The sequence below is a fragment of the Panthera uncia genome, chromosome D4 (assembly GCF_023721935.1).
Source record: "Panthera uncia isolate 11264 chromosome D4, Puncia_PCG_1.0, whole genome shotgun sequence".
NCBI classification, from domain to species: Eukaryota; Metazoa; Chordata; class Mammalia; order Carnivora; family Felidae; genus Panthera; species Panthera uncia.
The window spans coordinates 55,329,084-55,342,915 of NC_064807.1; the positions used below are offsets into that span (position 1 = coordinate 55,329,084).

General features: G+C 38.8%; 1 protein-coding gene across 1 annotated transcript in view; it reads left to right on the top strand.

Annotated features, from left to right (window-relative positions):
* LOC125920949 (uncharacterized) overlaps nucleotides 1–12,985 on the top strand; it is a 132,917-nt gene extending 119,932 nt beyond the window's left edge. The window contains exon 4 of the mRNA XM_049628209.1: nucleotides 12,282–12,985. Coding sequence (XP_049484166.1) covers nucleotides 12,282–12,324 — 43 coding nt within the window. The 3' untranslated portion in view covers nucleotides 12,325–12,985. The remainder of the gene's footprint in view (nucleotides 1–12,281) is intronic.
* The last annotated feature ends 847 nt before the right edge of the window (nucleotides 12,986–13,832 follow it).

Genomic DNA, 13,832 nt, shown 5'->3' on the forward strand with positions numbered 1-13,832 from the left:
GGCCGGACTCCGTGAGTTCTGACAGTCAGTGGGACTTAACATCTAGAATGTTAAAAGTCAACAGCTCTGCTCGGAGAGCGGGAGGGCGAGAGGACACCGGGAGAGAGAGTTGTTGAGCCCCAGAAGACAGAGCTCAGCTCGGCAAGGGAACAAAGGCGCTGGCAAGCGCCATCTCCCTCTCCCATCCCCCAGCCAAAATTCCAAAGGGAACCAGTTCCCGTCACTGAACTTGCTTGCACCACGCAAACACCCAACACTGTGCTTGTATGGATCCATCCCTCTGACAGATCTGCCTCCCGGTGCTGCAGGGCCCCTCCCACAGAGGACCACCGAGGGCAAAGTGAACTAAGCCTGCATCTCGCGTCCCTGTGCACCTTGCGGATCCACCCCGGCTAATATGCCAGATCCCATCGAAGCAGCACCACAAGCCTGGCAGTGTGCAAGTATCCCAGACAGGGGCCACACCACTCCACAGTGAGCCCTGCCCCTGGGAGAGGGGAAGATAAGGTACACACCAGTCTGACTGTGGCCCCAGCAGTGGGCTGGGGACAGACGTCAGGTCCGACTGTGGTGGCACAGGGGAAGTGCCCTGCAGTTCCGCGCCACTCCAGAGACTATCCAAAATGACAAAATGGAAGAATTCTCCTCAAAAGAAACTCCAGGAAGTAGCAAGAGCTAATGAATTGATCAAAAACGATTTAAGCAATATAACAGAACATGAATTTAAAATAATAGTCATAAAAATAATCGCTGGGCTTGAAAATAGTATAGAGGACAGCAGAGAATCTATTGCTACAGAGATCAAGGGACTAACAAACAGTCATGAGGAGCTAAAAAATGCTATAAATGGGGTGCAAAATAAAATGGAGGCGACCACAGCTCGGATTGAAGAGGCAGAGGAGAGAATAGGTGAATTAGAAGATAAAATTATGGAAAAAGAGGAAGCTGAGAAAAAGAGAGATAAAAAAAAAAATCCAGGGAGTATGAGGGGAGAATTAGAGAACTAAGTGATGCAATCAAACAGAACAATATCCGTATCATAGGAATTCCAGAAGAAGAAGAAGAGAGAGAAAGGGGCTGAAGGTATACTTGAACAAATCATAGCTGAGAACTTCCCTGATCTGGGGAAGGAAAAATGCATTGAAATCCAAGAGGCACAGAGAACTCCCTTCAGACGTAACTTGAATCGATCTTCTGCACGACATATCATAGTGAAACTGGCAAAATACAAGGATAAAGAGAAAATTCTGAAAGCAGCTAGGGATAAACACGCTCTAACTTACAAAGGTAGACCCATAAGACTAGTGGCAGACCTATCTACTGAAACTTGGCAGGCCAGAAAGGAATGGCAGGAAATCTTCAATGTGAGGAACAGAAAAACTATGCAGCTGGGAATCCTTTATCCAACATGTCTGTAGTTCAGAATAGAAGGAGAGATAAAGGTTTTCCCAAACAAACAAAAACTGAAGGAATTCATCACCACTAAACCAGCCCTACAAGAGATCCTAAGGGGGATTCTGTGAGTGAAATGTTGCAAGGACCACAAAGTACCAGAGACATCACTACAAGCATGAAACCTACAGACAGCACAATGACTCTAAGCCCATACCTTTCAATAGTAACACTGAATATAAGTGGACTAAATGTGCCAACCAAAAGACATAGGGTATCAGAATGGATAAAAAACAAGGCCCATCTATTTTCTGTCTACAAGAGACTCATTTTAGACCTGAGGACACCTTCAGATTGAAAGTGAGGGGATGGAGGATTATCTGTCATGCTACTGGAAGTCAAAAGAAAGCTGGAGTAGCCATACTTATATCAGACAAACTAGACTTTAAATTAAAGGCTGTAACAAGAGATGAAGAAGGGCCTTATATAATAATTAACAGGATCTATCCATCAGGAAGAGCTAACAATTATAAATGTCTATGCGCCGAATACGGGAGCCCCCAAATATATAAAACAATTAATCAAAAATATAAGCAACCTTATTGATAAGAATGTGGTAACTGCAGGGGACTCTAACACTCCACTTACAGAAATGGATAGATCATCTAGACACACGGTCAATAAAGAAACAAGGGCCCTGAATGATACATTGGATCATGTGGACTTGACAGACATATTTAGAACTCTGCATCCCAAAGCAACAGAATATACTTTCTTCTCGAGTGCACATGGAACATTCTCCAAGATAGATCACATACTGGGTCACAAAACAGCCCTTCATAAGTATACAAGAATTGAGATCATACTATGCATACTTTCAGACCACAGTGCTATGAAGCTTGAAATCAACCATGGGAAAAGTCTGGAAAACCTCCAAAAGCATGGAGGCTAAAGAACACCCTACTAAAGAATGAATGGGTCAACCAGGCAGTTAGAGAAGAAATTAAACAATATATGGAAACAAACGAAAATGAAAATACAACAATCCAAACGTTTTGGGATGCAGCGAAGGCAGTCCTGAGAGGAAAATACATTGCAATCCAGGCCTATCTCAAGAAACAAGAAAAATCCCAAATACAAAATCTGACAGCACACCTAAAGGAAATAGAAGCAGAACAGCAAAGACACCCCAAACCCAGCAGAAGAAGAGAAATAATAAAGATCAGAGCAGAAATAAACAATATAGAATCTAAAAAAACGGTAGAGCAGATCAACGAAACCAAGAGTTGGTTTTTTGAAAAAATAAACAAAATTGACAAACCTCTAGCCAGGCTTCTCAAAAAGAAAAGGGAGATGACCCAAGTAGATAAAATCATGAATGAAAATGGAATTATTATAACCAATCCCTCAGAAATACAAGCAATTATCAGGGAATACTATGAAAATTATATGCCAACAAACTGGACAACCTGGAAGTAATGGACAAATTCCTAAGCACCCACACACTTCCAAAACTCAAACAGGAAGAAATAGAAAACTTGAACAGACCCATAGCCAGCGAAGAAATTGAATCAGTCATCAAAAATCTCCCAACAGATAAGAGTCCAGGACCAGATGGCTTCCCAGGGGAATTCTACCAGACATTTAAAGCAGAGATAATACCTATCCTTTCATGCTATTCCAAAAAATAGAAAGGGAAGGAAAACTTCCAGACTCATTCTATGAAGCCAGCATTACTTTGATTCCTAAACCAGACAGAGACCCAGCAAAAAAAAGAGAACTACAGGCCAATATCCCTGATGAATATGGATGCAAAAATTCTCAATAAGATACTAGCAAATTGAATTCAACAGCATATAAAAAGAATTATACACCATGATCAAGTGGGATTCATTCCTGGGCTGCAGGGTTGGTTCAACATTCGCAAATCAATCAATGTGATACATCACATTAAGAAAAGAAAAGAAAAGAACCATATGATCCTGTCAACTGATGCAGAAAAAGCATTTGACAAGATTCAGCATTCTTTCTTAATAAAAACCCTCGAGAAAGTTGGGATGGAGGGAACATACTTAAACATCATAAAAGCCATTTATGAAAAGCCCACAGCTAACATCATCCTCAATGGGGAAAAACTGAGAGCTTTCCCCCTAAGTTCAGGAACACGACAGGGATGTCCACTCTCACCGCTGTTGTTTAACATAGTGTTGGAAGTTCTAGCATCAGCAATCAGACAACAAAAGGAAATCAAAGGCATCAAAATTGGCAAAGATGAAGTTGAGCTTTCACTTTTTGCAGATGACATGATATTATACATGGAAAGCCCAACAGACTCTACCAAAAGTCTGCTAGAACTGATACATGAATTCAGCAAAGTCACAGGATACAAAATCAATGTACAGAAATCAGTTGCATTCTTATACACTAATAATGAAGCAACAGAAAGACAAATAAAGAAACTGATCCCATTCACAACTGCACCAAGAAGCATAAAATACCTACGAGTAAACCTAACCAAAGATGTAAAAGATCTGTATGCTGAAAACTATAGAAAGCTTATGAAGGAAATTGAAGAAGATATAAAGAAATGGAAAAACATTCCGTGCTCATGGACTGGAAGAATAAATATTGTTAAAATGTTTGTATTTTAAAATACTACCCAAACAATAGTATTGTTAAAATGCTATCCAAAGCTATCTACACATTCAATGCAATCCCAATCAAAATTGCACCAGCATTCTTCTCGAAGCTAGAACAAGCAATCCTAAAATTTGTATGGAACCACAAAAGGCCCTGAATAGCCAAAGTAGTTTTGAAGAAGAAGACCAAAGCAGGAGGCATCACAATCCCGGACTTTAGCCTCTACTACAAAGCTGTAATCATCAAGACAGCATGGTATTGGCACAAAAACAGACACACAGACCAATGGAATAGAATAGAAACCCCAGAACTAGATCCACAAAAGTATGGCCAACTAATCTTTGACAAAGCAGGAAAGAATATCCAATGCAAAAAGGACAGTCTCTTTAACAAATGGTGCTGGGAGAACTGGACAGGAACATGCAGGAAGACGAAACTAGACCACCTTCTTACACCATTGACAAAAAAAACCTCAAAATGGATAAAGGACCTGAATGTGAGACAGGAAACCATCCAAACCCTAGAGGAGAAAGCAGGAAAAAACCTCTCTGACCTCAGCTGCAGCAATCTCTTACTTGACACATCCCCAAAGGCAAGGGAATTAAAAGCAAAAATGAACTATTGGGACCTCATGAAGATAAAAATCTTCTGTTCTGCAAAGGAAACAACCAACAAAACTAAAAGGCAACCGACAGAATGGGAAAAGATATTTGCAAACGACATATTGGACAAAGGGCTAGTATCCAAAATCTATGAAGAACTCACCAAACTCCACACCCAAAAAACGAATAGTCCAGTGAAAAATGGCAGAAAACATGATTACACACTTCTCTAAAGAAGACATCCAGATGGCCAACAGGCACATGAAAAGATGCTCAACATCACTCCTCATCAGGGAAATACAAATCAAAACCACACTCAGATATCACCTCACGCCAGTCAGAGTGGCCAAAATGAACAAATCAGGAGACTATAGATGCTGGAGAGGATGTGGAGAAACGGGAACCCTCTTGCACTGTTGGTGGGAATGCAAACTGGTGCAGCCACTCTGGAAAACAGTGTGGAGGTTCCTCAAAAAATTAAAAATAGATCTACCCTATGACCCGGCAATAGCACTGCTAGGAATTTACCCAAGGGATACAGGAGTACTGATGCATAGGGGCACTTGTACCCCAATGTTTACAGCAGCACTTTCAACAATAGCCGAATTATGGAAAGAGCCTAAAATGTCCATCAACTGATGAATGGATAAAGAAATTGTGGTTTATATACATAATGGAATACTACTTGGCAATGAGAAAGAATGAAATATGGCCTTTTGTAGCAATGTGGGTGGAAATGGAGAAAGACAGATACCATATGTTTTCACTCTTATGTGGATCCTGAGAAACTTAACAGAAACCCATGAGGGAGGAGGAAGGAAAAAAAAAAGTTGAAGAGGGAGGGAGCCAAAGCATAAGAGACTCTTAAAAACTGAGAACAAACTGAGGATTGAATGGGGTTGGGAGGGAGGGTAGGATGGGTGATGGGCACTGAGGAGGGAAGCTGTTGGAATGAGCACTGGGTGTTGTATGGAAACCAATGTGACAATAAATTCATATTTAAAAATAAATAAATAAATAAATAAATAAATAAATAAATAAAAGGAACTCTTTGAGAGTGAAACGAGAGAGACCTTTAAAATATGGAACAGGGGTGCCTGGGTGGCGCAGTGGGTTAAGCGTCCGACTTCAGCCAGGTCACGATCTTGCGGTCCGTGAGTTCGAGCCCCGCGTCAGGCTCTGGGCTGATGGCTCGGAGCCTGGAGCCTGTTTCCGATTCTGTGTCTCCCTCTCTCTCTGCCCCTCCCCCGTTCATGCTCTGTCTCTCTCTGTCCCAAAAATTAAAAAAAAATAAAAAAAAAAAACGTTGAAAAAAAAAATATGGAACAAACTGAGGGTTGATGGAGGGAGGTGGGTGGGGGATGGGCTAATGGGTGATGGATATCAAGGCAGGCACTTGTTACAATGAGCACGGGGTGTTGTATGTAATTGATGAATCACTGAATTCTACTCCTGAAACCAGTATTTCACTGTATTTAACTAACTAGAATTTATTTTTTTCATTTATTTTATTTTTAAATATATGAAATTTATTGTCAAATTGGTTTCCATACAACACCCAGTGCTCATCCCAACAGGTGCCCTCCTCAGTGCCTATCACCCACCCTCCCCTCCCTCCCATCCCCCATCAGCCCTCAGTTCTGTTTTTAAGAGTCTCTTATGCTTTGGCTCTCTCCCACTCTAACCTTTTTTTTTTAACTAACTAGAATTTAAATAAAAATTTGGAAAAAAATATAAAATACATCTTTAAAATTAAAAAAAGGACTCTGTGAGTGGAAAACAAAAACCATAAGAGTAATAAAAATAGGAGGCGCAAAAGCAAAAAAAAAAATAAGTTATATTTGCAAAAATTAGTCAAGAGAAGCACAAAATAAAAGGATATAAAATAGACCAAATAATCTGAAACATGGAGGGGAGAGAAGTAAAGAATAAGTTCTAAATTAAGTGACCATCAACTTAGAAAAGACACCTATATGCAGAATTTGTTATGTATAAACTGAATGGTAACCACGAATAAAAAAACAGTAATAGACATGCAAAAACTAAAGAGTAAGGAATCCAAATATATCACTAAAGAAAACCAGCAGACCATGAAAGACAGAAGGAGAACAAAGGATCTGAAAAAAATTACAAAAACCACCACCAAACAGGTAACAAAATGGCAAGAAATACATTTTAATCAATAATTACTTTGAATGTAAGTGGACTAAATGCTCCAGTTAAAAAGCATAGGGTGACAGAGTGGATGAAAACACAAGACCGATCTATATGATGCTTACAAGACTCATTTAGACTTAAAGACACCTGCAGATTGAAAGTGAGAAGACAGAGAAACATCCGTCATGCAAACTGATGTCAAAAAAGCTGAAACAGCAGTAATTATATCAGACAAAATAGACTTTAAAACAAAGTCTGTAAAAAAAAAAAAGACAAAGGAGGACACTGTATAATAATAAAGGGGACAATCCAACAAGAAGATACAACAATTGTAAATATTTATGAACCCAATATGGGGATACCCAAATACATAAAACAGTTAATAATAAACATAAAGGAACTAATTGACTGCAATACAGTAATAGTAGGGGACTTTAACACCCCACTTACATCAATGGACAGATCATTTAAACAAAATCAACAAGGAAACAGTGGCTTTTAATGACACACTGGATTAGATGTATTTAACACATATATTTGGAATATTCCATCCTAAAGCAGCAGAATACACATTCTTTTCAAGTGCACACTGAACATTTGTCAGAATAGATCACATGTTAGGCCACAAAACAAGTCTCAACAGATTCAAAAAAAGATTGAAGTCATACCATGCATCTTTTCTGACTACAATGCTATGAAACTAGAAGTCAACAAGAAAAAGTAAGAAAAGAGCACAAATAGATGGAGATTAAATAACATGCTACTAAACAATGAATGGGTTAACCAAAAAATCAAAGAAGAAATGAAAAATTACATGGAGGCAAATGAAAAGGAAACACAACGGTCCAAAACCTTTGGGATGCAACAAAAATAGCTCTAGGAGGGAAGTTTATAGCAATCCAGGCCTACTTCAAGCAAGAAAAATCTCAAACAATGTAACCTTCCACCTAAAGAAGCTAGGAAGAACAACAAACAAATCCCAGGGGTGCCTGGGTGGCTCAGTCAGTGGGGTGTCCAACTATGGCTCAGATCATGATCTCAAGGTTTGTAAGTTCAAGCCCCATGTTGGACTCTGTGCTGAAAGCTCAGAGCCTGGAGCCTGCTTCAGATTCTGTGTCTCCCTCTCTCTCTGCCCCTCTCCTGCTAATGCTCTGTCTCTCTCTGTCTCTCAAATATGAATAAATATTTAAAAAAATAAGATAAAATAAAAAAATATACAAATCCCCAAAACAGCAGAAAGAAGGAAATAATAAAGAGTGGAGCAGAAATAAATGATATGGAAGCAAACAAACAAAAAACAATAGAAGATATCAATGAAACCAGGAGCTAATTCTTTGAAAAGATCAACAGAACTGATAAACCTCTAGCCAGACTCATAAAAAGAAGGAGGGAGGGAGAAAGAGAGGACTCGAGTAAACAAAATCATAAATGAAAGAGAAATAACAACACCACATAAATACAAACAATTGTAAGAGAATTTTATGAAAAACTATATATTTCAGCAAATTAGACAATCTAGAAGAAATGGATAAATTGCTAGAAACATAACCTATCAAAAGTGAAGAAGAAATAGAAAATTTCAACAAAGCAATTATCAGCAAGGAGACTGAATCAATAATCAAAAAATTTCCAATAGGGTACGAGGAGCCAAGATGGGGGAACAGCATGGAAGCTTTTTGTGTGGCTCCCTTCCATGAAATACAGCCAGACCAACACTAAACCATCCTACACACCTAGAAAACTGATTGGAGGATTAACACAACAATCTGCACAACCTGAACCACAGAATTCAGCAGATATGCGGCGGGAGAGCCGAACTTGGGGAGCGAGAAGCCAGGGGCAGGCAGGGAGCCACTTTTGCAGGCGGAGAGAGGACGGAGACTGGGAGGGGGGAGGGTGGGGAGAATATGGGAAAAGCACCCCTTCCCAAAAGCAGCTGGAGAGAAAGTGGAAAATTGGAAACAGCCACAGGGACTAAACTAAAAAGGGAGAAAGGAGAGGGTTTAAATTCCATTAAGACTGTAAACAAGGGGAATGCAAAGTCTGCAACTCTGCAGCTCCATACCTGGAGGTGCTCTGGTGGGAAGGGCGAATCCCCAGGAACAGAGAGTGGGGTTCGGGAGGTTCTCAGGCCACATGGGGAAAAGCGGTTCCACTGCTGGAAGGACATTTGGTAGAGACGGTTGAAGCCACCTGGTACCAGCAGACCCCAGAAAACGGCCACATTTGGTGGTGCTGGGACAAGGTCATTAAGGGTGAAGCCTGGTGCCAGATGTGTGTTGTGATTTTCCATAATCTCTGAAAAGCTGCTGCTACACTATCTCATGAACTTTTTCTGGGGCGGGCTGGCACCTGGCTGCAATCTTGGGGCACCGGCAGCACCAGAGTCCAGCAAGCATTCCTGGATGCAGCTGACATTCGGCCATTGCTCATTCGGCCATTGCTCAGTGAGACTCTCCCACAGAGGGGCAGAACAGGTCAAAGCCACAGTCCTTCAGAAGTAAGGGGCCAGGGAAAACAGCCACATCTGAAACAAAACTTGGGAGAGAGGTACTTCCTGGGGCCTGGTCACTGACAGTGAACAAGCAGGGAGCGGACAAGAGCTGAAGACAGAGGATGGTGCGGGATTGCTGATCTGGGAGAACAGAATTCCGATACTAGCGCCTGGGTAGCTGGGTGATGCCATTTTCACCGCTCCTACGCATGAGTATACACAACTACGAGCACTGTAACAATCCACCCCAGTAGGCTAGCAGCGCCATCTAGTGGAGAACGGAGTTCTTACACTGAGCCCTGCCCAACTGGGCCAACCTCGCTTTTGAGGAACACAAGTCTCACCACCTACTTAGTTTATGGACTACAAAGCGCTACATAGTCTGACTTCTAGGGGAAAACAAAGTAATTTCAGTCCTATTTCAATCTGTTAGCAGGTCCATCTATTCAATATTCTTTCTTTTTTTTCTCTTTTACACTGTTCTTGAATACAGAAAGAAAAAATTCATTTTTATTTTCAATTTTTATTAAACATATTTTTAATTTTTTACTATATTTTTTACTTTTGTGTAAATTTTTTCTAATTCTTACTTCCATCATTTTATTTTAGTCTACTTCAGTGTATCCACCTTTTCAAACGATTTCCTTTTTTCTTTTTTTTTTGTTTCTTTTCTTTTTCTTGAACTCAGAAAGAAAAACTTCATTTTTACTTTAAATTTCTATTAAAAATATTTTTCTTTACTTTCTTACTATATTTTTTCCTTTTCTGTAAATTTTTTCAAATTCTATTTTACTTCCATCATTTTGTTTTAGTCTACTACAGTGTATTCACTGTATTCACTTTTTCAAATTTTCAAATGATTTCTTTTTTTCTCTTTTTTCTTTTTCATTTCTTTTCTTTTTCTTGAATACAGAAAGAGAAAAAAATCATTTTTATTATAACTTATATTAAAAATATTTTTCTTTACTTTTTTCTACTATATTCTTTACTTTTGTGTAATTTTTTTCAAATTCCATTTTACTCCCATCATCTCATTTTAGTCTACTTCACTGTATTCATTTTTTTCAAATTCCCAAAAGATTTCCTTTTTTTCCCCTTTTTTTCTCTTCTGTCAAACCACTTTCAACACCCAGACCAAAACATACCTAGGATCTAGCATCATTTATCTGATTTTTTTGTTTGTGTGTGTGTTTAATTTTGTAATTTTAATATTTTAAATTTTTAATTGTTTTTTATTTTAATTTTTCTACCTCATTAATTCCTTTTCTCCCTTCAAAATGACAAAACAAAGGAATTCACCCCAAAAGAAAGAGCACGAAGAAACGACAGCCAGGGATTTAACCAACACAGATACTAGCAAGATGTCTGAACCAGAATTTAGAATCACAATAATAAGAATACTAGTTGGAGTCGAAAATAGATTAGAATCCCTTCCTGCAGAGATAAAAGAAGTAAAAAATAGAATGAAATTAAAAATGCTATAACTGAGCTGCAATTATGGATGGATGCCACGGCAGCAAGGATGGATGAGGCAGAACAGAGAATCAGCTATATACAGGACAAATCTATAGAGAAAAATGAAGCAGAAAAAAAGAGGGAGATTAAGGCAAAAGAGCACAATTTAAGAATCAGAGAAATCAGTGACTCATTAAAAAGGAACACCATCACAATCACCGGGGTCCCAGAAGAGGAAGAGAAAAAGGGTTAGAAGGGTTATGTGAGCAAATCATAGCAGAAAACTTTCCTAACCTGGGGAAAGACACAGACATCAAAACCCAGGAAGCACAGAGGACCCCATTAGATTCAACAAAAACTGACCATCAACAAGGGATATCATAGTCAAATTCACAAAATACTCAGGCAAGGAGAGAATCATGAAAGCAGCAAGGGAAAAAAGCCCCTAACCTACAAGGGAAGACAGATCAGGTTTGCAGCAGACCTATCCACAGAAACTTGGCAGGCCAGACAGGAGTGGCAGGATATATTCACTGTGCTGAATCAGAAAAATATGCAGCCAAGAATTCCTTTTTTTTTTTTGTTTGTTTTTAAATCTTTTTTTCTTTATTTTTTATTTTTTAAAATTTATATCCAAATTAGTTAGCATACAGTAAAGCAATGATTTCAGGAGTAGATTCCTTAATGCCCCTTACCCACAAGACAATGAATCTACAGGCACTTTAATCCTGGACTTTCCAACCTCCAGAACTGTGAGAAATAAATTTCTGTTGTTTATAAGCCAGCCAGTCTATTGTATTTTGGTATATAAGCCCAAGAACACTACAACAGTCTTCAAGCTACCACTCACAGTCATCATAAGTGGCAGTCTTATAAGTAACAGTTATTAAATTAGCTCTCATGTACCCATACTCCAGTAAGAGAATACACAACTATAAATATTCAAATCTATGAACAGCCTCCTGAGAAGAGCTAAGAAGAGGTCAAAAACATTAAGGCCACTTTAACTTTTGTCTATATCCTCTCTTTATACTTCTTCCTTCTCCTAACACTCTACTCTAGGGCCCTTTAATCAGTAGAACTAGCTAGCCATTGTAACCCTTTCAGAGAATTTCAGCTGAAATCTGGATACCCAGCCCACTCTACTGTGGTATTTGCATTTCATGCTTAATTTGTCTATAACATTACAAATCTCATACTCCTACATTTCTACTATTATAATCATAATACTATTTTAGTACTTCTCTTTTGCAAGTGAAATTAGCATTTCCATGTAAAATAGAATAATTGTTGGTTGTCTCCCTAATGTGTCTAGGAGCTTAATCCAAGCCTGAAGTTTAAGTTCTGAGTGCCTGAGATGGTCTATTTTTATGCAGGTTTCTCAGTGTACTTACATGCTGCTGTGGACTTATGCCTAGGTCTCTTCATGTCAGAGGCTAACCTGTTTGAATTTTCCTTTGGTAAAACAGAAGGAATCCAAGATCAGAGACATCTTCTGGGAGTATTCCCCTGTAATGTTCTCTTGTTTCTTACCCTTACAGGGTTTTCCAACAGAAAGGCAGAGCATGGAGGCCTCACCATTAAAAGAAGAACCAGGAATCCTGTGGGCTTCATGTAATAAAAAAGCTTGAAGATTTTTTCTAGATATGTCTCCTATAGCAAGGGAAATAAAAGCAAAAATAAACTATTGGGACTACATCAAAATATAAAGCTTCTGCACAGCAAAGGAAACAATCAGCAAAACAAAAAGACAACCTACTGAATAAGAGAAGGGGTTAGTATGCAAAATACATAAATAACTCATACAATTCTACACCCCAAAACCAAATAACCCAATTAAATAACGGGCAGAAGACATGAGTAGACATTTCTCCAAAAAAGACATACAGATGGCCAACAGACACATGAAAAAATTCAGTATCACTCATCATCAAGGAAATGCAAATCAAAACCATCTCATATCAATGAGATTATCAGTTCACACCTGTCAGAATAGCTAAAATAAAAAACATAATAAGTTTTGGTGAGGATGTGGAGAAAAAGAACTGTGTGCTGTTGATGGAGATGCAAACTGCTAGAAAACTGTAGAAAACAATACAGAGGTTCCTCAAAAAATTAAGAATAGAATTACCATATGATTCAATAATTCTGTTATTGGGTATTTACCCAAAGAATACAAAAGTGGCAGAGAGAGAAAATCCCAAGCAGGCTCCATGCTATCAACAGTGCAGAGACCCATGCAGGGCTTGATGTCACCAACCATGAGATCATGATGTGAGCCAAAATCAAGAGTCAGGCCCTTAAGTGACAGAGCCACCCAAGTGCCCCAGTATATTTGTTTTTAAAATAAAATATACAACTATGCATTTAAATACTTTTATAAAAATTAATAGCTTATTCTTAACCTACTGCTATAATAAAATACTATTTTATATAAAAATCAGAAAAAAGTTCTCCACATATTTTCTAAATATATCCTAATCATGCTTCTACCCTCTCTATCTTGGCCTAACTCCCACTGGAATGTAAGCCTCTCCACCACGATAATGTGAGTCCTCCCCCTCCTGCCAAAATATAAACTTCATCAGAGTAGGAACTCCTTTTTGTTTACCGCTATGTCCCTAGCTCCAGGAACACTGCGTGATAAATGGTAGTCACTCAACAAATATTGCTGAATAAGTGAGTGTACATCTGCATGCATCTTCAACCAAAGACAGTAATATGAATGCAATCGAATGGAAGCAAAAATAATGCATATATTACATAAGTTTTATTACAGTATTGATAATGGATAATTTTTATTAAGGGTTTATTAATATGCTAGGTACTAGGCTAAGTACTTGATATGTAAAAATACTCTATAAATGCTATTATTATTTTTTTTTAACCTGGAGGAAAATGGGGCACCTGGGTGGCTCAGTTGGTTAAGCATCCGACTCTTGATTTCATGATCATGAGAACTCATGATATCACATTTCATGAGTTCAAGCCCCATGTAAGGCTCCACGCTGAGTGTAAAGCCTGCTTGGGATCCCTTCTCTCTTGCCCCTCCCCCGGCTCGTGCTCTCTCTCTGTCTCTCTCTCAAAATAAA